A 27,937-nucleotide genomic window follows, 5' to 3' on the forward strand; every position below is an offset into this window, starting at 1 on the left:
TGTTCTCTGGGGTGGTTTTCTAATCTGTAAAATGGAACCATCTCATGCATCCATTCACACTGATTACCTCTTAGAAATCAGTGGTAAAGCTTAGAGGTATCTTTCTGAGGGTTCTGCCCCATTTTATATCCTTCGACCCCATTCTCTTAGGTTTTCATACTTTCCATTGCCTACTCTTGTTTTCACCCCTCTGGACTTGCAGGCTGCCAACATAAAGATTTCCATCATCCATGGTCCAGTCATTAGATTTCATTAGGAAAACACCATGAGGCTGCCTCCCCAGCCTGGGCCATTTGATATCAAGGCAGCAGCAGTGGGAAGCGGGAGCCTTCTCTGTTGGTCCTGGCTCCTGTGGTTCATGAGCTGTCTGTCTCGTGATTTAAAGCATGCCCTGCCTGCAGGCCCCAAAGAAGCAGGCCAGTTCACTCCCAAACAATGGTGGCATTTTCCCACTTCGGTGTGGAGCTCAGTAAGCCTGTCAGCCAAGTTCAAATTAACTGCATCTGGAAACAAAAGCTTTCCAGCCACCAACAGGCCTCTAAGAACAAACCATGTAAATGGTTTGTCCTACCCACCAGCCAAACCACCTTTCAGGCTGAAGAAATCTCTGAGCACTGATACTTAAGTGGAAGCGGGTGGCAGGTACAAGTGTAACTTCTTCCTGGATTGTGGGCTGTTTGTTTACAGTGATTGTGCAATGGTACTTTCCAGAAAGAGTCCTATGGGTCATAGCCACAGCTGATCTCATTTCTGGGAGTTTATAGTGTTAACTGTGGAAAGGTTATTTTTTAAAAGGCAAATTGTAGAGACAATAAACATACTCTCCCTTCACAGGAAACTTAGTCACATCTGCATATGTGAGGTTGAGAAATGGTGAAGCAGTAAGCCTAGAAATGGCATTGCTTACAACTGAAGCATGTGCCACAACTTCCCCTCGAAACTCAGGAAAACAAATGAGATTGATTGTAAATCCACAGTGTAATATTCTCCACTGAGAAAGTTGTGACATATTCATAAGAGGAATGAGCCAATGAATGTGCTTCATGTGATTCCGATGTTATCATCAGCAGTCACAGTCAGGAGTGATTTTTGGTATCAGCCACGGTGTTATTAATGCTTATATAGTAGTAAGGATTGATGATTAAATCCAGAGAAATTCTTAATTACTCTTGTACACTTAATTACTAAAAAATTACCCAAAGAGCAGTTTTATAGAACTAGTACTTGAAAAATTCTGACAGTTTGCTACTTATATCAAAGCAAAAGTTAAATTTAGGTATGTGTGCTGGTTCCAGTCAGCATCTCCACAAGCTGGGTTTTGTGGGAGAGGTATAAGATGGTCATAACCAGAATGGCTGATTCAGTGATTGATTTTGGAATGACTGAACTGTGAATAATCTACATATGTAGTTAAGCATTTGCACACGCAAGCACAACACACACAGAGATTAAACCCATGTATCAGTAAGGATATTAAAGATGACTGACTCAACCAACCATAACTAAATTATACATTTCCTCAGGGCAGGGACTGGATCCTCCTTTAATGCTTTGCACATAGTAAGTGCTTAATAAATGTTTATTGAATATACATGAATGAATAGAAAGAAGGGGAGGAGAAAAAGAGCCATTTTCCCTCATGGCTTCTTAGTCGGACTGGTGGAGCCAGCCCTCGGCAAAGCTATGACCTAGAACCAGATTTCCACGGCCCCTCTTTTCTGGACACTTCCTCCAATTTCTAACCCTTCTCTTTAGATGTCCAGTTCTTACAAACTACTTGAGACTTCTCTCTAGAGGAAATAGGATGATATGATTCTGTAGGATGCCTTCTGATGCGTATTTGCATTTTAAGGGGATACATGAAATACACCTAGCATTGAATGTCTGGTAGTGAAGCTCTGTGCAGTGGCAGCTCTGCGCAAGAGGCATTTTAAGGCATTCCCCTGTTCCCAAAAGCACTTTGAAGTGTTCAGAGCTTTCCCAGCCACTAGCTGATGTACTCTCACATTGGTCATATTATCTCAGAAGAGGCTGTTCCCAGAAGAGGAAATTGTGACTTGCCCAAGGTGATGCAGGAAAACAAACAGCAAGCTGTACAAAATAAAGAAGACTTTGGGGTCAGGCACATATGCCTGGAGTCCCATGAGCAAGTCATGCAATGTCCTGAGTTTCCTGAATCTAATAGGGGTAGTAGTGCTTCTCCTTCAGAGTTGGTATGAGAATGAGGAAAAGTGCCTGGTCCACGTAGATGCTAAGTTCACTACAGCTATTTAGTGTTGTTATTTTTCTACTGTGTACCAGATACTGTATGTTCTGCATACACCCACTTATGTTGTTTAACCCTTGCAAAAACATTAATAAAAGTATCAGTAAACCCAAGTCGCATACCTAGTGAGTATCAGAGCTGGCATTATGAGCACAGGCCGACCCCAAAGCCCACATTCTCCTCCATGATTGTCCCTGTAGACACAGTCCTGTGGAAGTTTTTTGTTACTTGGGAATTATTTTTGAGATTAAGTGTGGAACCATTAAAGATGGGGTTTCTTACAGGACTAAATGTTGCTAGCAATACAAGTACTATGATTCACAATTTCCCACCAACTGCTTGATCTCGTGTCTTGGCACACAAATTGCTGAAAGTCTTTGTGTTGTTGTTTTTTTGTCTGTGTCAGCAAGTGTGGTGAATGCTTATCATGGGATTTCTCATTAATCCTCACAACAGCACTATAAAGAAGGCATTATTTACTCCCATTTTACAGATGAGGAATCTGAAAAACTAAAACATTAAGCAACGTGCCCCAAATTTCTTCATCTTGAAATGATGGAGCTGGAAACTGTACCCAGGCCACCTGGCAACAGAATCTGTGCTCTTCGCCAGTGGCTGTGCTGCCACTGTCGCTTTAGGGGAGGCAGTTCCCACTCTCTAACTGTCCCCTGTGGGAGTCCCCAGTGGGTGTGTGTGTGTGTTCATCCTCTCATGTGCTATGTTTACTGAAGCACAAGCATGGGGGGAGCTGGCCAGGGTTACCATGCTCTCAGCACCACCCTTACGTACAGTTTAAAATTTATTTTTTACTTTTTAAATTAAATATTTTTTCTGTTTGTTTTTAAGTGCTTAAGGTACTTGAATATAAAGAGTTTAAGTTACCTCCCAGCCTTACGCTCACCTCAATTTCACTGCCCAAAGGTAATGGTTATTAAGATAGTGAGTACTTTTGCAGATCTCTTCAAATGCTTACAGAAATGAAATGTGTGTGTGTATGTCCTTACATATACTTGTATGTATATATGTACATACCTACATGCCCTGTTATAAAAATGGCCTCACGTTCTGTATTTTATGACTTACATTTTTTTAACTTAATAAGATACATGCTTTTGCTTTATAGGTCAATGTATATAGATCAACTCCTTTTAAAAAAAATTGTATAGTACTTACAGGAACGTAATCATTTCCACATTGATAGACATGTATATCTTTATTTTTTGCTTTTACTAACAATGCTATGTTAAATGTCCTTATGTATGTACTAGAGGCCTGGTGCATGGATTCATGCACCGGTGGGGTCCCTCGGCCTGGCCTGTGGGGTTCCAGCCCAAATCAGCCTGGTGCACAGATTTGTCCAGGGTGTGTCCAGCCCATCTCACCCAGTCCCGATCAGGCCAACCAGGGAGCAGCCCGGGGAGGTTGGCTGGGTGGGGAGGGACCATGGGAGGGCTCCAGGATATATCCGGCCTGTCTCGCCCAGTCCAGACCCTAGCAGCAAGCTACTCTACCAGTCTGAGTGTCTGCCCTCTGGTGGTCAGTACACGTCATAGTGACTGGTCGAACAGTGGTATGGTTGGACACTTAGAGTATTAGGCTTTTATTATATAGGATGTATGTGTGTATGTGTTTTTACACAAATACTCTCACACATATATATGCTTTGCCTATTTTCTCTAGGAAATCTTTCTGAAAGAGATACTGCTCAATTAATAGGTATGCACATTTAAAAAAATATTTTTTTATTGATTTCAGAGAGGAAGGGAGAGAGGGAGAGAGGTAGAAACATCAATGATGAAAGAGAATCATTGATCAGCTGCCTCCTGCACACCCTCACTGGGGATCAAGCCCGCAACCCAGGCATGTGCCCTGACCAGGAATTGAACCGTGACCTCCTGGGTCATAGGTCAATGCTCAACCACTGAGCCACACCAGCCAGGCAATAGGTATGCACATTTTAAAGTTGGATAGGTACTGGCATATATTCCTTCCCAAAGGCAATACCAGTTCAGACTCTTACCAACAGAGCATTGGAGTTCCCATTTCCCCACATTGGATATTGTCATCATTTTAATTCCTGCCAATTTGTACAGCAAAGTTGTTTTTATTTTTCCTTTGGTTAATAACATGATTGAGCATCTTTTCATATTTTTATTAAGAGCACTAAAGGTAGTTTAGTCATAAAAGGGATTAAGTAACAGGAACTATTACTTGGGTATTTATATTATTGATTAAGTAGTTTACCTGTTCTTTCACCCAGCCAGTCAAGTTGTGTCATGTGCGACTTGTGAGTGTTTTCTTAATTGGAAATCAAAAACTTATTGAAGAGAAGGAAGTTATCCAGAAAATTTCTCTTTCATTGACTATTGTGACTTCTCTGTCAGTTTACTTAAAAACAGAGTGTTTAATGAACATTATTACGGATTTAGTGCTTTTTCATTCTTTTGGGGGAAATAATAATGTTTCTGCCAGAAGCAAATGTTCTCTGTGATATCTGAAACTTACAAAGTTTAGCCTCTAGTGAATGCAGCTCTTAAAATCAAGTTAAATATTTCTTAAAATTTTATTTTAGTGACTGTCCCATTGTACTCTTCAAGGATGGACATATTAATGGCAATCTGTATGTTGTAATTATTGTATTTTTAGCTGTAACTTTCCTTATAAATACAATAAACAATTGATGGTTTAGAAGAAAAAAATGTGAATAGCTGTGGGTGGAGTTTCCTAAAATAAAGGGAAAAATACCCCACACATCAGGAACATCTGGGTTACTGGTTACAAGGCCACCGTGTTAACAAAATAGAACAATAATCAAACGCTAGATCTGGTTTGATCTGTGCCCATTCAGATCATCTGGGCTTAGACTATGTTGCTAAACAATCCCAGTTTCTTAGAATTTCTAGTTGGTTTACTTACAATTGTGAGTGCTCTCTCTGATGACAGGAGTTTTCCTTCTCTAACAAGATTGTTCTGACTAAACTTTCCATTTCATTCTTCTCCCAGGTCTTTGAGACCCAGACCTTATAAGACGCAAGTCTATTGAGGTGAAAACTTCAGGCATTTTTCTAGATCATTTGAGTGTAACAACCAACCCCTCCCTTCCCTCATTTCACCACCAAACCCAATCTCATATCACATCCCAAAGTAAAAAACCTTTCCTTCAAGTTCTTAAATTTCCTCATCATTATGACAAAATGATTCATGGGATCTGAATTAGTCAAGCAGTTACCCAAGGTCTTTTGCATTGTGGATCTATGTTAATGCAGTGTTTTTATCAATACTACTAATAATACCTACATTTTTATTATGAGATATGTTTTATCATTTACTCTTAAGGACAAAATTTTCATCAGTTCTTGGTTAACTATAAAAAAAACTTCATAGTAAAATATTTGTTGGATAAATACCTGAATCCTTATTATAACTTTGTGAAGCAAGAAGGAAATATATTTCTGCCCCTATTTAGAGATGAGACTCAGAGTAGTTGATTAAGTTCCCTGACCTTGGGATGGTTTCCTGAAAGAGCACAAAGTGTTCTGTGGATGAGATGAGTTGCTTAATTCTCCTGCCCACTCTTTTTCCTCAGTGGCCTCACTAGCATTGAGCAGAAAAGGGTGACTTAGAGCAGCAAAACCCTCCAGGTCAACTGGACGGGCCAAATCATGTTTTCATCATCTTTGATTCTTCTTCCATTAAAAAAAAAAGTCAGTGATAGAAAGGGAAGTCACTTCACTTTTCTGAAACTCTGATGGACTGTTGTGTATAAGGTTCATAGATCAGAATCTCTGAGCTCAGCTGTGGCTCCCTCACCATCACTATTGTCACCAAAGCATCTAGCTGTGCATGTCATTCATTTTTTCATACTCCATGCTCAGCTCCAATTGGATGCTAACTCAACACCAGTAGAGAGTACAAATAAAAGTCCCTGCCTGTTCTGAGCTTAATATAAGGGGTGATTCTTGCCAAGCCAAGCCTTTGAACTGAACAGTGAGAGAGTATTCCTCTTGTTTCATATGTGGGCAGGGAATCATTTGATCTGTTTATTTCCTGCAGCACATTACCACATTTTTGAGATGCATAATATAAACTTAAAAAATCAAGAGTTTGGTGTGCAATGGAATAAGAGTAAGCAAGAAAGGAAAGGAAAGACCCTGTGGTCCAATCACAACCACCAGAACATGACCCTCCAGTGGCAGTGGGAAGAAGTCCGCCTAGCTGGAGGGGTGGAGCAGAAACAGAAGGTCATAAATTGGATTGTCCAGATTAGTGGTCAGTGTCCACAAGGCCTAACAAGATTAAAAAAAAGTTGGCAAGTTTCCTGGAAGCCAGATGAAAGGAGGTGACAGGGATCCTGGGATCCAGTGACATTCTTTAGGTTACACCAGTGCAATGTCCACTCTGGTACCTCAAATCCACTTACATAGATTTCTGTACTCTTTTACTTCAAACCAAGTTTTATCTCAGTATAATATTCTAGACTGTTGATTTTAGAAAGGCATGACAGTATGTAACAGGGACTTAACTATGAGGCAGAGGTTCAGTGGGAGAAGTAATCAAGCTATTGGGGCCCACTCTTTGAGAGATTAGAGTACTGGAAGATTGTATAACCATAGACTTGGATTCAGAGAAGCAAGAAGTCACCGTGCAGTGGATATAATGTGGGAGTTTGGTTACAGCTAGACAACAGAAGTCTAGGCCACAAGATCAGCATGGGGTCAAAGTAAGACCAGTACTTCTAAGTCACTCCAGTAAGGCCCCATAATTTCACCTTGACCTAGAACTTAACTTGTGAGAGAAAGGCACTGTGTTAGGAAGGGAAATCATCTTGATCCATACCTGTTGAGAGTATAATTTATAATCACTTTATTAAAACTTTATCTCCAAGAGACCCAGAAAGGGCTGGGGACCAGCCCATGGGGAAGAGATGCCCATCGGAAGAGCTCTTCTCCCTCATTTCAAATAAAATAAAAGTTTTTCTGTTTTTTTTCTATCAGAATTTTATTTACAAAACTTTTAGATGATTAAAAATCATCTGAAGGTGTCCTTAGAGCCTTTCAATCTTTCATATAAGGAATACCTTGTTAAACATGCACCTCTTGGTTTTGAGAATCTCTATTTTATGTAATCTCAAAATGTGCATTATCGCTGTCAGGATTCACTGAACCATTTTACTATAACTGTATATACCCACACATGACAATTACTGAGACACATTGCAATTAGTTTACTTTGGCAGCTTATCATTTTGAGAATTTGGAAGCCATAGGCCACCACGCATTAGAGTTTTCTGTGGGTTGGAGATATTTAAATGAAAATCAATTACATCTCTTAACCAAGAGTATTTTACACATGCCTGTCTTCTCATGCGGCCTTTTCCCATTTCCTTATGCTCCATTTCTGCACACGCTCTGCCTACTCCCATCTCTTTACTCAAACCTGTACAGACATCCATAGCAGACCCTCTCCCCCTTTCAGTACCCCACACCCTGGAAATGAGTGTATAACTCCCAGGGTGAGAATGTGGCTCACAGTGGTACATGTGGGGGCACAAGAGAAGGAGAGTACCCAGGGTATTCAGAATGCATCTCCGTGTGGCCTGTGGGCTGGCAGCAGAAGCTCTAGGTGAAAATGGCCTCGCTTCTTGGAAGCAAGTGGACTTTTCTAACTGGAAGTCCTCATGCTGCAGCCCATCTGAGGGCAAGGGGACAAGGCACTTGTTCCAGGGGTCAGCTTCTGAGCCGCTATCACGAGGTGCCTTCAGTAGGAATGCGCCCAAGTGGAATTTTAAGGGTTATTATTTCCATTATTTTCCTCTTCCTCAGTACAGTAGCTGCTTAAATGTCAGTTGTAAATAGCTCTAGTGCTTTGCAAGCTGGTTCAGTTCTGAGCCCAAAGAAAAATCTGTCTTCTTTACACAGTCTGTGAGCTGTTCCTGCAGCTTCCCCATTTATAGACTCTGTATTAAAATGAGGAGACAGTTTCTCCACTACTAATAGGGAGGAAGCAGAGAGGAGTTCTAGCTAGATAAGACCTGGATGATGTTTATGGCCAAGACCAGGAACCAAGACAAATTGTGGCAATTTCACACATCATTTTATATTTAAGGGTGGTAGATTATGAGAGAGAAATTGCGTAAGAATGGCTTATGCCCTGGCCAGTGTGTCTCAGTTGGTTGGAGCATGGTCCTGCGCACTGAAGGGTTGTGGGTTTGATTCCTGGTCCAGGCACATACCTAGATTGTAGTTCGATCCTGGTCAGGAGCATACAAGAGGTAACAGATTGATTGATGTTTCGCTCTCACATCAATGTTTCTCTCTCTCTCCCTCTCTCACTAAAGTAAAATAAAAAAAAAAAATGGCTTGTGCACTATACAGAATCTATAAATACTTCCAAGCTTTTCATGGTAATGATTGTTGCCATTTATCAAGGACCTACTACATACCAGGGAATGCACTAGATGCTTTTATAAACATTCTCATGATGTTTTCCACACCCTATGAAATAGATATTTTAAAAGAAAATGAGGCTCAAGAAGGAAAATAATATGTTCAGTGACACACAGTTGGTCAGTGAATCACCCAGGATTCAAACCTAGATTCAAGTTATTCATGCAATGGATAGAAATAAAATAGTAATGAAATCAGAAAATTGGCACACACAAAAAAATTCTGAAATGTCCCTGTTTCTATTCTTGAGGGTTTTTAGAATTTTTCAGTGATTAGGTGATTTCATCAGTTGTACTAATTAATTCAGTGCTTTCTTCCCTAAGGAAAATGTTTGTCCTTTATGAATCTGGCCTGTGATTTGGCAGTGAGGGACCTCAACAAAAATGGCAAGATTTTGTTTATGTTGATTTGGTCCATGAGCTTATTAAGCCCTAATCATCTATGTGAACTATGTCACTAAACAGACCAGGGTTTGGCTCCTAGTTCTGAAACTTGGTAGCTGTGAGGGTTTGGGGAAGTTATTTTAACTTTTTGTTTCTTTGTATATAAATTGGGGACAATACTACTTATCTCAAAAACTGGTGTAAGGATGATTTTCTATGTAAAATACAGTCCCTTCTCAGAGCAAATTAGTTTTAGTTTTTTTCCCTTCTGATAGAATTTTCTTAATGATTGGTATAATAACACTAATGAAAACATTCTTTGAAAATGCTAGAGCAAGGGGACTGAAACTGAGAAAGGTCTGAACTCAGTCGGATGTTATATGATGACTGTTCTAGTTCTGCCATTTGTTTTAAGATAAACACTAGATCCATGAGTCATTTCAAATTCCAGAAGTTTGTAAGTATTAAAATGGTTGTATGAATTTTCCACTTTTCTCTTCTTTGCATGGTATTATATAAACAAAGTATTGGCTATAATGGCAAGGGATTCAAAAGTTCCCTCTGCTTCCATCTCTTTGTCTATAAAAGGAAAACATTTATGTTAGTCACCTACATAAAAGACAGGAATGTCAGATGGCTACCTAAGAAGGAATCTTAAGTGTTTTCTAATACTAAGGTACCATGTGAGTAGGAAGTGTGTGATTTCAGGGACTTTCTCTGAGTATATTTGAATGCATTTAATCAGGCTAAAAAGATGTAACCCCAGAGACCCTATTCCTAGGGCCTTTAGGAGGTTTACCAACAAATTTACCTGTGTTGTTCTCTTTCATCTCATTGGTTTATGTCGTGGCTTGCAGAAGGTATTCAGAGGGGCTGGCTCAAAGAGAGTAGGGGGAATCACAAAGAGCCAGAGGGTAGGAGGAGAAGAAATTTGTGAGTCAAGGGAAGTAGGTTCACATGTCTTTTTCTATAAATCCCAATCCCCGGAGCTCTCTGATCTGAGTCCTTCTGTTCATCCCTTGGGCTTATCCATGCCCCTGCACATGCAGCCGTCGTATGGCTGAGGCCAAAAACTCTATACTTTCCAAAGTAACCGACAAAATTATAGTCTCTGCTGAAAAATAGTCATGAAGCTTGTAAATATACATTCTTCCTTCCACTTGGCTAGCAAACAAGTATACTACCAAGAAGCTTAGGCTCTGTCAGCTCTGCCTCTGCCACTGGTCTCTGCTACCCAGGCACAGACTAGGTGTGCACCCCTCAGCCAAGGCTGGTCCTCAGCAGAGCTGTGAGGTGGCCTCCTAATTATCCCTGCTATCATGAGGCAGGGCCAAACAAAAGGAGCCATAGCCAACACTTCTTAAAAAGTTTTCAGAACACCCAAACTTGTTTCTGTTTCATTGTGGTTTTTTTTCTCTTCCTACCTTGAATATATTCTTGAAAGAAAAAAGTTGCATCTCTATAGATTCCTTAAAGAAAATTTCCTTTTTATTGTCATATACAGTAGAAATTATGTTATTTGGTTTCTCATTTATATGCTTATCTTTCTTTCTCACCTAAAACATACACTCCAAGAAGACATGTATCATGTTTTATTCATCATTGTGTCTCCAGCACTTGAGTAAATGCTTAGTAAACTGTTGTTGAGTGAATGAAAGCATAAACATTGGAATGCTTGTGTTATTAGAAGAATAGGGGAGAAGAAAAGTGAAGAGTATCATTTACAGAGTGCTAACTCTGTGCCAGGCTCATGCTGGGCATTTACATGCATCATCTATATATATAAAAGGCTAATATGCAAAGTGTCCTCTCGGGAGTTCGACTGGGAGACTGGGAGTTCGATCGCTTGCTATGTTGTGCACTGACCTCCAGGGGGCAGTGCAGAATGAAGGGAGGCCCTGGCCAGCAACCAGGGAAGGGAGGCCCTGGCCAGCAGCCGAAAGGCCCTGATTGGCCCTGATCGCTGGCCAGGCCTAGGGACCCTACTTGTGCACAAATTTCGTGTGCTGGGCCTCTAGTCTCTTATAATCCTCTTTAATTTTCGCAGTTACACCATGAAGTAGATACTGTGAATACCCCATATTCTAAAAATACAACAGCAAAGTCAGGCACACACCTTAGTCAGTGTTTCTTCTGAAAGATCAAGGGAACGGTGACTCCTGAGATTTGGGCTGAACATTACAGTGCTTGGCCGGAACCCAGAAACAATGCACTCTGATCCCACAGGGATTGAGGGATTTTCCATATGAAGATATCAAGGCATCTTGGGAAGCAAGTGCTCTTAGCATTGTTTCTGAGAACCCTCACAAGGGATCTTGTCAGGCCTGATTGGGCTACAGTCTAGTTGGGGAAGTAGCTAGGGGCAACCTTCCTGATGTTCCACACATGGGCTTTCTACATCTATATGTGGTCATTACAGTCTGGGCAATGTCTACCTCAGGAAAGGATCAGCCTCGATTCTGGATGTTGTCCATCCAGCACTGTTCTGGTACTCAGAATTTGGTGGTGTTTCCCAGCCTCGCCATAAAGGAAAAAATGTTTTTGTTTTGCAAAGCCATCTGCTACATAAACAAACCCACTGAGAATACAGCTCCTGACATAGCACTTGACAAGGTCCAGGCTGACGGTATTTCTCTCCATTCATGTGAGTATGCAGTTGGGTAGAGCCTCTGTTTTGAACATCACAGCTCATCCACTCCTCATAGCAGTGGGTGTGGTGACCTAGCTCCCAATCTGCAGGGAAGTGGGTGACACGTTCCCTTTTGCTTCTCCTATTTCCAGAAGCAAAAGTGGTTTCTCCAGGAGAGCTGAAATGCCCTGGGAGTTTAGCTTAAACAATGTTCATCAGCCCTCTTGAGGGGTTGAGAGTTGGGTGACCATTTTTTGCTTGTTGATATATCTTTACTGTAGTACTTTCCAAAGATTGGAGTGCTGAACTTGTAAGGAAAAGACCAATATAATAAAGAGTCTAATATACTTCCTCTCTTGAAGGCCAGGAGTCTAAGAATCATTATATGGTTTTCATTTTAACCCTTGGTGGGTCATGCATTCTTCCTTCAGGAATTTAATCAGAAACATTCCTGAAACAAAGTCTGCTAACCCTGGAAATAAAGATTGCCCTAAATCTTTGCTGTGCTGTCCAGTACAGTAGCCAAGAACCACATGTGGCTATTTAAATTTGAATTAATTAAAATTAAATAAAATGTAAAAGTCAGTTCCTCAGTCCCGCTAGCCATGTCTCCAGTGCTGGGTAACCACATGCAGCTACTGTATTGGACAATGAGATAGATAGATCATTTTCATCATCACAGAAAGTTCTATTGGACAATGCTACCTGGAGAATTCCCTTCTGCTATCATAGTTAGTAACACTTTCATTTCTCCTGTAAATTTTCCCACTTCCCTTCCACTTTGCAAAGGAAATCCACACCCAGATTCATGGGGCTGCTCTATCATCATTAGCAGAAGGAATGACCATGAACTCCTGATCTAATCTATCAGCATATAGACATCAATGACCAGTGACAAAGAGGAAGGGATTTTAAGAATGAAATTTAATAATATGTGAAGCTCATAGATAATGTTAGGGGACAAAACAGTATACAAAACAATATGTATAATATTCCAGTTTTGTGTGTATATATCTGGCTATATCTGAATTGTAAAAATAAAGATAATTTTGCCTATATTTGTTTATACTATTCTACATTTTCTAGTTGGTACAATTAATTCCAAATATTTTTATTGTTAGAGAAACAGGTTAGTTTTTAGAAGGAAAAACACACTTCCCAAAATTTACAAGAGGAGGAATGATTCCCCTTGACCCTTAGGAGCTGCAGCTTGGGTAAAATCAGTTTATCTGCACATTCCTCCTCACCCCTACGCCATCCCATCCCCTCCATTCTTGGAGGTAACATATCTTCTGAAATGGGGGAGGGGTGGTTTTTATAACTAAATAGAACACCTAACATTTATTACCAACATAGATGCATGGGTGCATTCTTAATGCTATCATAAATGTGTGTGTTCTCACTCCAACTGCATTACCCATCCACAAAGACAAGGTATTATCTTTAGTTTCATTGGTCTGTCCAACAGTACCTTGACCAGCATTTGATAACTACAATTGACCTACTGACTGACAGATTGGCTGACCTTGCCATTGCTCTTAGGTTTTATGCTCAGAGAATGTGTTAACATCTTTCCTCATTTTGCTTTGGGTCCGAGAGGTAGTGTTTCTTCCAAGTGTACTATGTGAAATCCAACAGCTGGAATACAGGAGCCATTCATAAAAAAAAAAAAAAAAAAAAAAAAAGAGTTAGGATTTTTCTCAGTTTGTGTGTGTGGCAAGACCCTAATAGAATTTTCTAAAATTTCATTAGTTTTATGGAAATAGCACTGGGGAGAGGATATGTTAAAGCGCTTTGATTTGAGTGACCACAGTCATCCACACCAGTGTTTTTGGCATCTCTAGTAACTGGCTTCTTGGAGGGAGGGATTTAATAAAAGAGGATTTTCTTTCCCTGAGTTGGCTGTGAGAGTGATAAAACATGCTTGTGGGGCCATTCTGGTTTTGAATATTTCTCGTGCCAGCCAAGACACCCACATGCAGGAATTACAGTCCACTCTGCCCTCTCACTCAGGTCCAGATGGACAGGGGAAACTAGGAAGCGGAGCCCAGAATGTTGGGCTTACTATTTAACTTTGTCGGGTATATTTCACTGTATCCCAGACCTTTTATACTCTTACACATCAGAACCCTCCAATTAGATTGAAGCCATATGCCATTTCTGCTGTTTCATAGAGGCATGAGAGAAGACTGGAAAGAGAGGATGAATTGGTTTTCACAAAAAGACAGGTGAAAGTCTCTATCATGACCTGACACACCTGAATGAATTATTTCCCAATTTGGGAAAATGAGGGAGTTCAGTGAAAAAATGTCATCTCTTCTTGGAAGAGTAATATTACACTAAGGAATGCTATCAGGGAATTTATGGGTGATGAATTTAAGCAGAGCAAGCATAGGGATAAATAGCAAATATTATCTATTTTGCCCAATGAGGAGATACAACATTCTAAGAAACCAACCATGGTGGTTCCTGGTCATGTTTTCCTCCTGATGGGCATGCCATGATTGCATGTGCTTGGCCACCAGCACCCAAAGTCATGGTCATTTTAAGGAACTCCCAGACCACAAAGCTGCACATTCCAGGTTTTTCAGACCATTCAGACTTGTTGCTGTTTTGATCTCACACTTGGTAAGTGAAGAAATCAGGATGTGTGTCAATTAGTGCAGGATCTGGGAACCAACTTCAGCATGAGGTATATGGCTCAAGTCCTCAGAGGGCTAAGAATGGTCCGGAGAATTCTGCCTGGGAACTGTACATGAGCTGAATGCCCACTGCTGTGCTCATTCTTACATTTTGTTATTGCTGGAGGACTTATTGCCTTTTTAAAACTTTATTTCTCAACACTTTTTTTATATTTAAGAACTATATTATTGTGGAATAATTTTACATTTTTATTTTCCTTATTTAGTAAACGTACATTGTATAAATTGTGTTATTAAATATATATTATATAAATATCAATCATGTAATTAATTATAATATTAGGTTGTTATATAATATGAAAATATTCATTTAATTTTCATAATCATTCAGTGAGGTGTAGATACTATGTTTATTTCCATTTTACAAATTGGAAAACTAAAACACTGACAGGCTACTTCACCAAGCCTACACAATTAGTAAGTAATTGAACTAGGATTTGAACCCAGGAAATCTGGCTCCAGAGTACTTGCTTTTCATCACTATTAAAATTCAGAAAAATACAAAGAAAATAAAAGGACAACTATACATATGCTGCCTTGTAGTCTATCCTATACATAGACTTCCACATCATGGAGCCTAGTCTCTCTATTCAACTTTGTATCTTGGCTTTTTTTCCAGCTGAACCTTATAATAGTCTTTTCACATTATTAAAATTTCCTTATAACTATTATTTTAATGGCTACTTAATATGCCCATCATGTAGATGTACCACTGTTTGCTTAACCATTCTCTTATTTTCTATAATGACAACTAGCACTGTGATGACCATCTGTGCAGAATTTCTTTTCTCCTTTGGACTATACTTTTAGGATACATTCTCAGAAGTAAAATTGTCATATCCAAGAGTATGAACACTTTTCAGGTTCTAGATACAGGTTGTCAAATTATTTTCCAAAAGGTTTATACTCTTTTGCCATGTCTGCAACACTATGCAGAAATGACTTCTTCACCAGTCTCACTCTGGCACCGAGAATATTTAGGAATCTTTACTAATGTGATAGGTGGGATATAGTATTTTATCATTGCCTTGATTTTTATTTCTTTGATGGCTAGAGGACTGACAGTTTGTCCATGTTGGCTGATCCAATTATATGGGTATTTGAGAGGTCTGTTCAGGTGGTTTGCCTGTGTCTATCTGTTGAAAGCAAATGGAAACCTTTGAATATCAAAAAGAGAAGAGCCTCATGCCCTCACCCCCACCCCTGTTGTCTGTGTCCATTGGTTAGGCTTATATGCATGCATACAAGTCCTTTGGTTGATCTCTCCCCCTTACCCCTCCACTCCCCTACCTTCCCTCTGAGGTTTGACTATCTGATCATGGGAGTGGGGGGGGGGGGCAATGTGAGGATAAGAACATATATGTAATAACTTAATCAATAAAGAAAAAAATAAATAAAACAAGATAAGAGCCAATAATTTTCCATTCTTCTCTTGTCCTGACATGGAATTTCTTTAGGTATTTTCCTAGTCTATACTGCTAACATACATTTAATGTTACCTCAAACCTTATGTGGATTTTTTCTTGATTCTATATAAAGTATATAATTGTCTGCTTATAAAGGATATTAATACTAGTATTTTGTTTTCTTCTATGAGTGTACCCTGTGCATAAAACTGCTCTATCCCTGTGTCTTGGATCATAAGCTCCTAGAGGGCCAGCCTATGTCTTACGAGCAGTTCAGCTCATATTCTTTGGTAATGCTCCTAGTAACCATAGAACAGGCCTCCCAGCCAAGGGTAGTATGAACAATCAGAAATGAGAAGAGTTGTGAGCATAATAGGCTGGATATGTCAGTGCACCCTGGTTGTATTTAAAGAGAGCCAAAAAGAACCAAATAGCACCTCCCCTACTTGATGATAGGAGCTCAGTTTTCTTTAACCAAACATAAAGTCTTTCCATCCTAAGAAGAGGCAATTCTAATAAAGGAAGGCACACAGGGCTTGGGCCCAAAGTTCATGGGTTAGGGTTAGGGTTAGGCTTAGGATTAGGGTTAGGGTTAGTTCTGTGTTCTCTATCATTTAATGTTTGTGGTAGGGACCCTGAGGCACTTCCTCTACTAATCCCTCATTTTTCCCACCAAAAACAGAGTAATGGTATTAATAATAATTGACATTTATAAAGCACTGTTAAATGTTATAGATGGGCTTCCTTATCTAATGACTTGCTTAATTTTCACAATAGCCCACTGACATAGACAGTGACATTCACATTTTACTTTTAAGGAGACAATGACATGGAGTTTATAACAGAACTGCAACTCTCCCTTCAGTAAAGTATCGAATGATGATTTCATTACTTATTTTTTAAAGCATACTGTAATCCAAGAAAGTAATCCATTAGCCTAAAAGGAGGCAAAGAGGAAAAAGGAAAAGGAAGGTGTGGAAGATTATAGAAAAGGACCACATAGGATCCCAAGGAAAACTCCATTAAGTGACCAAAAAAATTGAGAGAAGTGAAACATGATTTGCAAAATGTTGATGACTATTTTAAAATATTAAGAAATATTTCCACACATTTCTTCATTATACTATTTGTTCAGTTTTCCCATTTGTTGTAAAGATCAACAACAATAATAGCTGAGTAAATTGCAGTAATCTAACTGTGGAATGCCATGCACCTATTCAAAATAATGAGGAAGATATAAACATGTATGAATTTATCTGTTACAAGGACAAGTGAATGACTAGATCTCTGTTGCCTTTAAAAAAAAAACATTCTTCAGATTTTTACTAAGTGTGAAAATCAGAGTATAGTATAAAGGAAGGTTAGGAAGATGCGCTCAAACTCTAGCCTGGGAAGGAATGTCCTCTGAAGGTCAGGCCTTCAGGATCCAAGACTCTTTGGATAGTCTAGAGAAAGTAAGATGCCTTCTAGTTTCAGGTACCAGAGCAGCAATAAAAAATTCATAAGCCAACAAACTTGGAAAGCCCCTGAAGGTGGAAGAGCTTCTGTCCAAATGGTACATTCCAGATGCTTACTTAGAAAGTTTTACAGATGCGCTTAAAAGTTAAAAGCATTTTGTCATATGAATCTAGGTTGAGTGAGGGTCTAGCTGGGTTGGAGTGATCTTTGGAAGTTGTGCCTGACAGTAGCTCAATGCTGTGCTTGCATTTCAGGATTTTACGGGCAGCTGCAGACATTCTGCCCCCCACACTACCCTGACTCCCAGAGGACCATGCCACCCAGCAGCTCCTGCAGTGTGGTGCCTTCCTTCGAGGACTACTTGGTCCCCACGTCCATGGGCCAGGCTGGTTTTGATGTTTTCCACAGAGCCTTCTCAACTCACTCGGGCATTACAGGTGTGTTGGAGTCTGACTTCAGGACTTGGGCAGACTGGCAGGAGAGACCAGTTGGGTTTCCTGTGACTGGCTGGGCTAGACTTTACACTGCACATGGCTGCATCAAATCCTGTTGAATCCACCTCTGAAATGTCTCTCCTCTTCACCGTCCTCTCCGGCCCCACTTCCCCTACCCTAGTCCAGGTACCATTGTGTCTCCCCAAGACAACGCAGACAGCCTTCCAATGAATCTCCCTGCATCAACTCCTGTCTTTACCATTCTGCCTTCATGCTTCCATATACTTCCCAAAATGAAGGATAAAATATATAATTTTTCTCCTCAAATACCTTCATTCCCAGTTGCCTAGAGAATAAAGTCCACTCTTTTTTTTTATTTATCTTTATTGTTGAAAGTATCACAGATATCCCCATTTTTTTCCCCCTTGATCTCCTCCAGCCAACCCCTGCTCCCTTCCCAGGCCTTCACCACACTATTGTATGTCCATGGGTTATGCATATATGCATACAAGTTCTTTGGTTAATTTCACCCTACCCCCACCTCCCCACTCCCTGCCTTCCCTCTGAGATTTATCAGTCTGTTCCATGTTTCTATGTCTCTGGGTCTATTTCGTTCATCAGTTTATTTTGTTCATTAGATTCCTCATATGAGTGAGATCTCTCAGCATGCCATTCAAAGTGCCCATGAGTTAGGCCTGATTAGACTTTCCAGAACTCCCTCACATATGTCTCCCGATATGTTCTGCACCTCAGCTTTGCCACCACACTTGGCCCCACATTTCCCTTCCTCTCTCTCTTTGCTTCCTGTTTCCTCCTTCTGGAATGTTATTTTTTTAAAACCTCCCCTCCTAGCCAGATCCCAAGAATCCCATCCTTGACTCAACTTTAAGATTACCTTTTTCTGAGACCACCCTCACCCTTCCCCAGAACACTTCACTTTTACTAATACTCAGCTCATACTTTGTGCCAAGACTTATATTGGCCATCTGTCTGCACCCCAGACTTCTCTTCCACCTAGGTGCCTGAGGACAGAGACCTGCTAATGGGGCTAGGTCAGCACAGTCACTCATTGGACCCCGGTGGGCGAGGCGAGGCGAGGCAGGTGTTGATTCCTGTGTTTCTTCTCTTCCAGTGTACGATTTGCCTTCGGGTTCCTCAAGCCTCTTCGGAGAGTCTCTTCGCAGTGGGCCTGAAGACACCACGTTCTTGCAGATCAGTGCTGTGGACCGCTGTCCTAGCCAGCTCTCCTCTGTCTACACTGAAGGGTAACAGCTCCAGCTCCACTGGCCTCCACTACCACTGGCATCCAGAACCTTTTGTTGCTTGCCACCTATTGTGTTCATACCCTCACAGACTGCATGGAAAGGGTGGCGACCGAGTCAGTGGTGTCTGCGAAGTCACAGATGTGTCTTGGAAGGCAGGGCTGATGGTCAGAGCTGGGCTTTATGGAAATGTTTTTATTTGCTCCTTGTTCTCTCTGGGTTTGCTGGTGACCCGCAGGATTGTCTTTTCAAAGGGAATTTAGACTCTCTCCCCCCCAGATACCTGTTTCCTCCTGGCTGTCAACCCTCAGAGGACACAGATGAAGTGATGTTCATGTGAAAATGTAGTTTGGGGACTTCCCTCTCTGAAAACCCTAAATAGAGAAGGACAATGCAAATTGCCAGAAGCACAGAGAACTGTCCCCCCTCCCCCCGTGCTCCTCCTCACTGCTGGCCACCGCTTAGCCAGGCACACAGGAACCCCAGACTTGCAGCACAGGGGGCTCCCCAGGGTTCAGCATCAGCCAGCCTTCCAGTGAGCTGGCTGCCTCTCTTCCTCTCCCCTTCGATATCCCCATGCTAACCAATTGCTTTTCGGTGTTTCTTCAAAAGCAAAGTGAGGAGGTTCTGTTAAGTACAGGCCCTTGAAAGGCACTACAACTTGTTTTATATTCCAAAAACCTTAGTTCCTTCATTTTAAAGACTTGTAATTTACATCTACTTTAAAAGGAAAAAAAATATTTAGAAGTCTGTTCTTTGGATGCCAACTATTTTAATCACCCCAACTACATACATTTTGCCACAGCTATGTGGCTCTGCCTGGCCACACCTCACAGCACCTGTGAGCACTCCTGGAATGTTAGTTTTGTATATAGCAAAGGCTACCTGAGGGAAACAGGGTGAGCACACCCTCTTCCCAGTGCTGTAGCAGGAACCCTAGTGGGTTAGCTGTTCGGCAACCCAACTCCACCTCAGAGACCTTGTTCAAAGTAAAAGGTCACACGACTGGTTCACCCATTGCTTCTACTCTGGTGCTCTGCCCAGAGACATGCTAGAAGATGTGAGCACAGGGACTCACTGAGTTATGTTCCTAGGTTTTCTCAGAAAACCAAACTAGAGATGCCCTATGTCGTTATTTTGCACAGCCTTTGCTCACCTCCCTCAGGATATCTACCATCTGTCTGTCTCTCCCCTGTGCTTATCTCTCTCTATTTGCATTGTTCTCACCCTCTCCCTGACTGTGGTTCAGACATGCCCACCACCATCATTATCTGACCATCAACTGTTAGCAAGGTCTGGCCACAGGAAGGTTAAGGAGACAGTTCTGGAAAGGTGGGCAGAAGAAGGCAACCTTTTTTTCTGAAACTCTGGTTTGAGGGCACTTGGCCATTTGATATCAAGCCTGAAGAGGAAGCCATTTCCCGTGGCACCTTTACAAAGATCCTGAGTCTGATGGCCTAGGCTATAATCATGAGCCCAGCCCCAGATACCCAGTAAATTTGGACATTCCAGTACTGTCACATTTCATGCTTTCTTTTTTCTCTTTTAAAAAATGTTTTCTGAACAACAAAGAAACAAGGCTGTTTGTCAAACAGAAATAATCACAATCTTCAGTGAGATAAGTACACAGTGTGGTGTCAGACTTGGGACCTGGGGACAGGTGGGTCCTCCCAGTCCAGCTGCGCAGTCAGTAGTATTCGGCCTGCTGTTGGACTTCATTCAAACATGAGCTGAGTAAAGCACCAAGCATGGGTCTGTTTTCACAGTGCACCTGGTCAGTCTAGTTCTCTGACCAATGAGCTCTGATCTGAGAAAAGCCATCGTGCAGATGCCTAACTCTCCAAACGGGTCATTCACTTGAGAAACGCCTGTTCTACTTTATGAGAGGATGCCTGTTGGGCTCCCTTTCCAGATGATCCCTCAGACTGCAGGGAAAGTAACCTCCTCCTTGCAGACTTGGTGGGTTGTGTCCCTTGGCCGAAGCAAGGACACACGCATCCTAACACTGGCATCCCTCCTGTGTCCTTTGTCACACTCTGGAAAGAAAGGAAAGCTTCTTAGAGAGACAGTCTATTCATTCTTAATATTGAAGCCTTTATGAGGAACTCAAAAGACATATTTTTGTGATGAGGAGGGAAAAGATTGAAAGGCAAGGTGGTTATTGCAGCTGATGTTGTCACCCCTGCCTGTGGCTTTATATAAGTTAAAGTTGAAAGGGGGAAGGAAGACAAAGCCGGAAGCTGAGCCTCAGAAACCATGGATGCCATCTTCTTTGGCTGGAGGGGATGCTCCTATGCCAGTCTGTCTCACCGTGGCTTCAGGGTGGTCCTGCCCCTCATGCTTCACTGTGGCTGGATGGAGCCAGGGCAAGCCAGGCCGCAGTAGCACCTGTAGGGCCTCCTTCCTCAGTAGAAATTGGGCCGGCCCCTCAGGAGGCATTCCTGTTAGCAGAGGGCATGCAGTAAGCAGGGCCCAGGGCTGCCTGCAGTGCTGAGAGCCCTTCCAGGAACCTCTGTGTTTCCTGATGGTGCAGGTCTGAGCTTATGGCCTCAGGACAGGACACTCAGGTTCTGGCTAGACTCCGCATTCTGTCCTTAGATCCCAGAATCACATCTGACCTTAAAATGTGTTTCTTGCTTGCTTTCACATTGCACAGGATTTATATATGCTTTCATTATAATGTTCGTAGCAGTAAAAATGGAATGTTCAAAAATTTATTACCTTCCACTTCTTGACCTTTTTAGTCTTGACATGTAACCATTTTCATTAACATCCAAACAGAGATTGTCATTACCCTTTTTTTAAAGTAAAAACCGGTGCCTAGGAAAATACAGGCAGCCCAAAGCTAATTACCCTCTTACATACAAAGAAGAAATCAGTATGCCTACAGTCATTTAATTTGCTGCATTGTCTTCATTCCCTCAAGGGACTGCATCAAAGTGTCAGTTGTAATTCAGCCTCGGATCAGCTGTTAAGTATTATTTAAATATTTACTATCCGGTGGGGTCCTTTTCCCATGTCTCCCCCAAATTACATAGGCTATTTTAAAACGGACAGTAGGTCTTCAGTGGCTCTCAGCAGTGTCCACTGGTGGAACTGAGTGTTGGTTTGTTCTGGAGCTTTTACATTTCCAGCTGTTAAGCACATTCATGCCCCAGAATGGAGGTAAATGTTCATCTCCCCATCCAGGAACCTCGACTGTTCAGTTGCCTCGAAGTATTGGGAATAGTGATTGTAAACAATTTAATTATTTGGTTTTTATTGGACTGTTTGACCATGTCATTTTATAGCAGCGTTTTTTAATGGCACTTTTTGTTGGTGGTGTGGAATTTCTGCCGTTACTTTTTTTTGCAACGGATAAAGCAAAAACGTCACACCACTCATTGGAGAAATAGTGAGTGTAAAAAAGAAGAGATTTATTTTGTACGGACAGCAGAGCATCCTGTGTAATGTTGCTGACATACAGCACTTTGGGGGGAAAAAGTGGAAATCTGTTTTCCATAAATCACACAGACTCTTGTATATAGTTATATACACTCACATAGAGAAATGAACTGCATATATCATACTGGATATGGGGCCGATCTTACTCTAAGGGCACATCTGGTGCTTATTGTCATAAATCTTTTAAAGAATTAGGTACACTTTTTTTCTATTAATATGTATAGTTTTGTGATTTGTCACAGTTATGTTTCATATAATCATAAGTTATTTTGTCTTGTTTCATGAAGTCCTTTTTTATGTCAAAAGTAAAATGAAGGTTTTGTGCACTTGGTACCGAATAAAACTGGAAATGGAGGCTATGCCCACCGCTTGAAACCCTCCCTCCGCATGTCATTCCAAAACACAATGGCAACAACTGCTTTTTGTTTGTTTGTTTTATTATTTTGTTTTGTTTTACCATCAGCCTCCTTTATATTGAGATGGTAATTATAATTAAAAGCAGCTGGTGGGAGAGGGCGTGTCCAAGGCCAGCTTTAAAATGCTGCATTGCTCTGGGCCAGAGCTGCAGCCTGGATTTAATTATAGATATGAGGACGGAATGGCAGTAAAAATGAATGTGTCCCTGAATCCTTTACATGTTGGGAGTGTCCATAAATAAAACATGAAGTTTTATTTCATCAGATTTAATTAAAGCTTTTATACATGTTTTATTGGTTATTCTATTAATCCGCTTCACAAACTGGATAAATGTGTGCCAGGGTTTGGGGTTTATTTGTGTCTTTTCAGTGTAGTGCTACATCATGCTTCAGAAATGCCTCAAGTGCTTGGACCTCCAGGTGATGGGGTTTCAGCGCGCTGGCCATTCGTGGGGTGGGCATTTTCTGTCCAGTTTTTCTAAAGCCCTGTAGAGAAAGACACAAGCATCAGCTTCAAACTGACCTTTGAAGTCCCCTGGTTTTTCTGAAGGAGAAAGGGGCAATGACCATTTCCCTGATTCCTCGGCCTGTTCACTTTGCAAGCTTTGGAAGGCCACCTGCCCCACCTGCTGTGATGACCTTCCTTCCTCAGCTCCCATCCCTGGGATGTGGGTGGGGGGTTGTGGGGGGAGGGAAGGGGGGTTGGAGGAGGGGTGCTTTGCGGTCCAAGTTGCACGCTGTTCTGAGCAGCGTGCGGAAATCTCGCGATGTCTCGCTCTGAGGTGAATTACGTCCCTTACGCGCCCTCACGCCTCACGCCGGGTAAGTCTCCATCTTACTGACCAGGCCGTCCAGGCACCGCCGTGTTGGCGTTCAGGTAACCCTCACTTTACTCAGTAATGGCGCCAAAGCCCGTGGGTCGCGATGCTGGCGGCGGGATGTGCTGCAGAGAAGCGCGCGGTGCGGGATGGCCGTCGTTAGGTCTTCAACCCCCGCGTATCATCTCAGATGATCATGGGAAGGTGAGTCTACACACGACGTTTAGGGAGAGCGGGCACATCACAGAGCTCGTCCTGCAGGATTTTGTTACGATTGTTCCATTTTATTAGTAGCTAATACCTTACTGTGCTTAATTTACAAATGAAACTCTATCACAGGCACGGATGTGTAGGGAAAAGCAGAGGGTATGTGGTCTGAGCCATGGTTTTAGGCATGCCCTGGGGGTCTTACCTGTTTCCTGTGGGTAAAGCGGCCCTGCTGCATGGCGTTTAGGTGGGAAAGTATAAAGAACCGCAGGGAAGACATTATCACAAGGTCCGGGGGCGGGGGGTGGGGGGGGACTGAGGAACTGTGTTCAGGAAGGAAGGACACGTGGAGGACTCGGAGGTGATGGCCAGCAGTCTCTCATTTCTTGACCCCCACGATGCGTTATACTGGTGTTTGCTTTATAATGATTTAACTGTGACTACGTATGTGTTTTATACTTTTTTTGTGCAAATATCGGTGACGAATAAATCTTACATCCCCTACTCCCGGGCCTACAGACTTTCCCTGCCGAGGGCCAGGGAGGACAGATGCCAGGCCTGGAGGGCCACGTGGTCTGTCTCAGCTGCTCAGCTCGGCCATCGCGGCTCACAGCGGAAACAGAAACACACTGGTTTTCAACCTTGGCTGCACATTAGAATCACCTGGGAATCTTTTTAAAATCCTGATTTCCGGGCCTCATCCTCCGGTAATTCTGTTTCTTTGTTACTAATGTTGTGGCCCCACCCCATAACAAAGAAACAGAATTTCCGGAGGATGAGGCCCGGAAATCAGGATTTTAAAAAGATTCCCAGGTGATTCTAATGTGCGGCCAAGGTTGAGAACCACTGCACAAACACCTTACTTCACCTTCTTTCCAGACTTCCTTTATGGACACACATGTGAATTAACCATAATTTTCAGATTTCTTGAAATATTTTTCTTATTTTGATATTTTTCTATTTAAAAACACACACACACAAAACCTTAATTCACATTCTGGGCAGAAACAAACCAAAAAGGCAGGGGGTGGGATTTATCCCATGGGCCGCAGTGGGCTGAGCCTAGTCAAGGGAAGGAGCAACCCCTGGTCTTTCCCATAAACATCCACCCAAGGAAAATGCAGTCAGGAGCCCCTCTGATGATTCTTCTGCTCCGCTGGGCCCTGTTCCTGGAAGGAATGCGTGAGTTCTGTTGATTAAGCTTTTCTTTGTGTAGATGCTGGGTTCTGCTTCCCGGGATACAGATGAATGCTCAGAGCCTCAAGTGCCATTCGATTGTATCTCTGGATTTGAGGTTTTTAATAAAAGGAGCTGGGCTTAGAGAAAATCTGTGAGAATTGGAAAATGAGCACCCATTCTTTCCAAGCTAACCAAATATTTGCTAGATCTTGGCAGCCATAGCCAACCTTTGCCTCTGAAATGCTGAGGGTTTATAAGTAGTGGGAGACTTCATTTTTCTCAGGCCATAGCTCTTGTGAAAAGCCAGAGCTTCCCCTCAAAACCTGCAGTGTTCTCAGGGCACCGAGATTCAGGGTTTTATGTTCAAAGACTCCACTGAGAAATGGTTGGAGCAGAGTCGAGGGGCCTGGACCGAGTTTGTACCCCTTCCACCCAGCAGGAGAGCTGCTTCACACTCCAGCATCTTCTCTGGACCCTGGTTTCCTTCCCATAATGCCTAGTTCCCAATTCCCTAACTTGAGGGTTTGTCAGCCCTGACAGTGCTGCCTCTCAGCTACTCAGAGAATAAGACTGAATTCACATGGGGCACAAGTGTATGCCTCTCTTTGTATGTCTGCCTTGTGATAACAGTGACAGTTTCAAAATATGGTTATTCACAAGCTCTGAGAGATTTGCTAAGTCATAGCATGGACTAAATCTTCTGTGGTCTCCCTTGTGGTTTCATGTGCATTGGTTTGTGTATTGTGTATGGTTCTAATCTTAAAGTGGCTGGGAACACAGTGGCTTGGGTCAAATAACCTGAACTTTATAAAGAGCAGTTTCACCAACCAACAGAAAGCTTAGAGAATATCCAACCTCATCATTTTACAGAGGAGGAAACTAGCATAATTTCATTCATTCATTTGTTCATTCATTTACTCCTTCAGTATTTATTGTGTAAAATAGACAGGTAGAAGTCATTCTTATCCTCACAGAGCTAACAACTGGGAGATTCCGAATATCAAGTGCCTGAGAATATTGCCTCAGGTACTTCTTAAAAATGCACATTCTAGAGCTATTGAATGTACACCTCAGAGCAACTAAGCTGGAATTTTTAGGAGTAACACAGAGGCATCTGCATTTTTAATAAGCTCTCCAGATGGTTGTTTATACAAACTAACCTTGACACCACCAGTATTCCTCCCTCCCCCTCCCCATATAGTGGAGGAGGCCAACCATTTAATAGGGCAATGCAGTATAATAAAAGCTAAGCCTAAGCGGAAGAGGTATTTCCATTCACTCCCTGCCTGGGGAGACAAGGGCAGCGTCAGAGTTTCTTGAGGGTAGGTTGGATGCCTGAGCTAGTCCTGACAGTTAAAATAATCTTAAGAAGCAAAGAAGTACAGGAAGGATGGGCCAGGCAAATGCAGAGCCATCAGGAGAAAGCGCAATAGACTGGTTGGAGAGTTAGACGTGGTTCTGTCTCTGGGCTCTGAATAGTGGTTCTCTCTCCTAATCCCCAGCCCTTCCTGCATCTGCCTGAGAGCTGAGGGCGTTGTTTCCCAGTCCAGCAACGGATGTCATGTTACCAGTTACTCGGTAAAAACAGGGTTCCACTGCCAAATTAATTTGGAGAATGATGGGTCAAAGTTACACAGATTCTTTACTTCAGGACCTGTCAAAGCCTTTACTATGTTTACTAAGGTATATTATGACTCTCTGAGAAGGAGTTCCAGGATGAAGTCTCTTGACCATGGAACCCTTTTTCAAAAAAATGCCATGTTAGCAGTGTGGAAGAGAATTTGGCATGTCCGCAAAAAATTAAAAATATAATTATCATGTGATCCAGCATATCGTCTCTTAGGTATATTACTCAAAAGAATGGAAACAAGGACTAAAAAAAGATGTACAACAGTGTTCCTAACAGCATTATCCACAATAGCCAAACTATAAAACAACCCAAATATCCATCAACTAATGAATGGATAAACAAAGTATGGTCTACACATACATTGGATATTATTCAGCCTTAGGAAGGAAATTCTGACACATGTGGCAACATGGATGGATCTTTAAAATATTAAGTGAAATAAGCCAGACACAAAAAGACAAATATTGTATGATTCCACTTCCACATGCTACCTAAAATAGGCCAAGTCATGGAGACAGAAAGTAAAATAGAGGCTACCAAGGCCTGAGGGAGGAGGGAATGGGAAGTTATTAATGGATACAGAGTTTCTTTTTGGGATGATGAGATAATTCTGTGGATGGATAGTAGTAATGGTTGTATAACATTGTGAATGTACTTAAGTAATGTCACTAAACTATACACTTAAAAATGGTTAAAATAGGGAAACCAAGATGGCGGCATAGGTAAACACTGGAAATTGCTGCCTCGCACAACCACTTCAAAAATACAAAAGACAAAAAGGACATCATCCAGAACCACAGGAAGGCTGGCTGAGTGGAAATTCTACAACTAGAAGGAAAGAGAAAAGCACACTGAGACTCAGAGGAGGTGCGGAAGTAAAGTGCAGAGGTACGGAGGCGCACGTGGAAAGGGCTGGCAACTGAGGACACGGTTGTCTTTTTCAATCGGGAGGGAGTCTCAAGCTCCCAACTGCTCTGAACTCCAGTTCCGGGCGAGTCTCTGGGGACCCAGACTTATACGGGGAGAAACTGGACTGTCTGGCATTGGTCGGAACTCAAGGGCGGCTTTCTCTCAGATGTGCTTGCAGCAATTACCCGGACACTGAGACTCGGGGCCTCTTAGGGTAGGACTGAGGAGCAGCCATAGCTGCTTGCTCCGCCCTGTTGATTCCCTGAGACCCCGCCCTAACCCAAGCGGTGCGCAGAGGCTTTTGCATATGAAAGGCCTGGCCCTTTGCAATCTGAAAATTACCTAACA

The 27,937-nt window shown here is 42.0% G+C and overlaps 1 protein-coding gene across 1 annotated transcript in view; it reads left to right on the forward strand.

The window, feature by feature from the left end:
* GLIS3 (GLIS family zinc finger 3) overlaps positions 1 to 21,785 on the forward strand; it is a 450,661-nt gene extending 428,876 nt beyond the window's left edge. The window contains exons 10-11 of the mRNA XM_005874458.2: positions 17,545 to 17,727; positions 18,857 to 21,785. Of these exons, the coding sequence (XP_005874520.1) occupies positions 17,545 to 17,727; positions 18,857 to 18,993 (320 nt within the window). The 3' untranslated portion in view covers positions 18,994 to 21,785. The remainder of the gene's footprint in view (positions 1 to 17,544; positions 17,728 to 18,856) is intronic.
* Positions 21,786 to 27,937: the final 6,152 nt, after the last annotated feature.

Source organism: Myotis brandtii, unplaced genomic scaffold (genome assembly GCF_000412655.1).
Source record: "Myotis brandtii unplaced genomic scaffold, ASM41265v1 scaffold44, whole genome shotgun sequence".
NCBI classification, from domain to species: domain Eukaryota; kingdom Metazoa; phylum Chordata; class Mammalia; order Chiroptera; family Vespertilionidae; genus Myotis; species Myotis brandtii.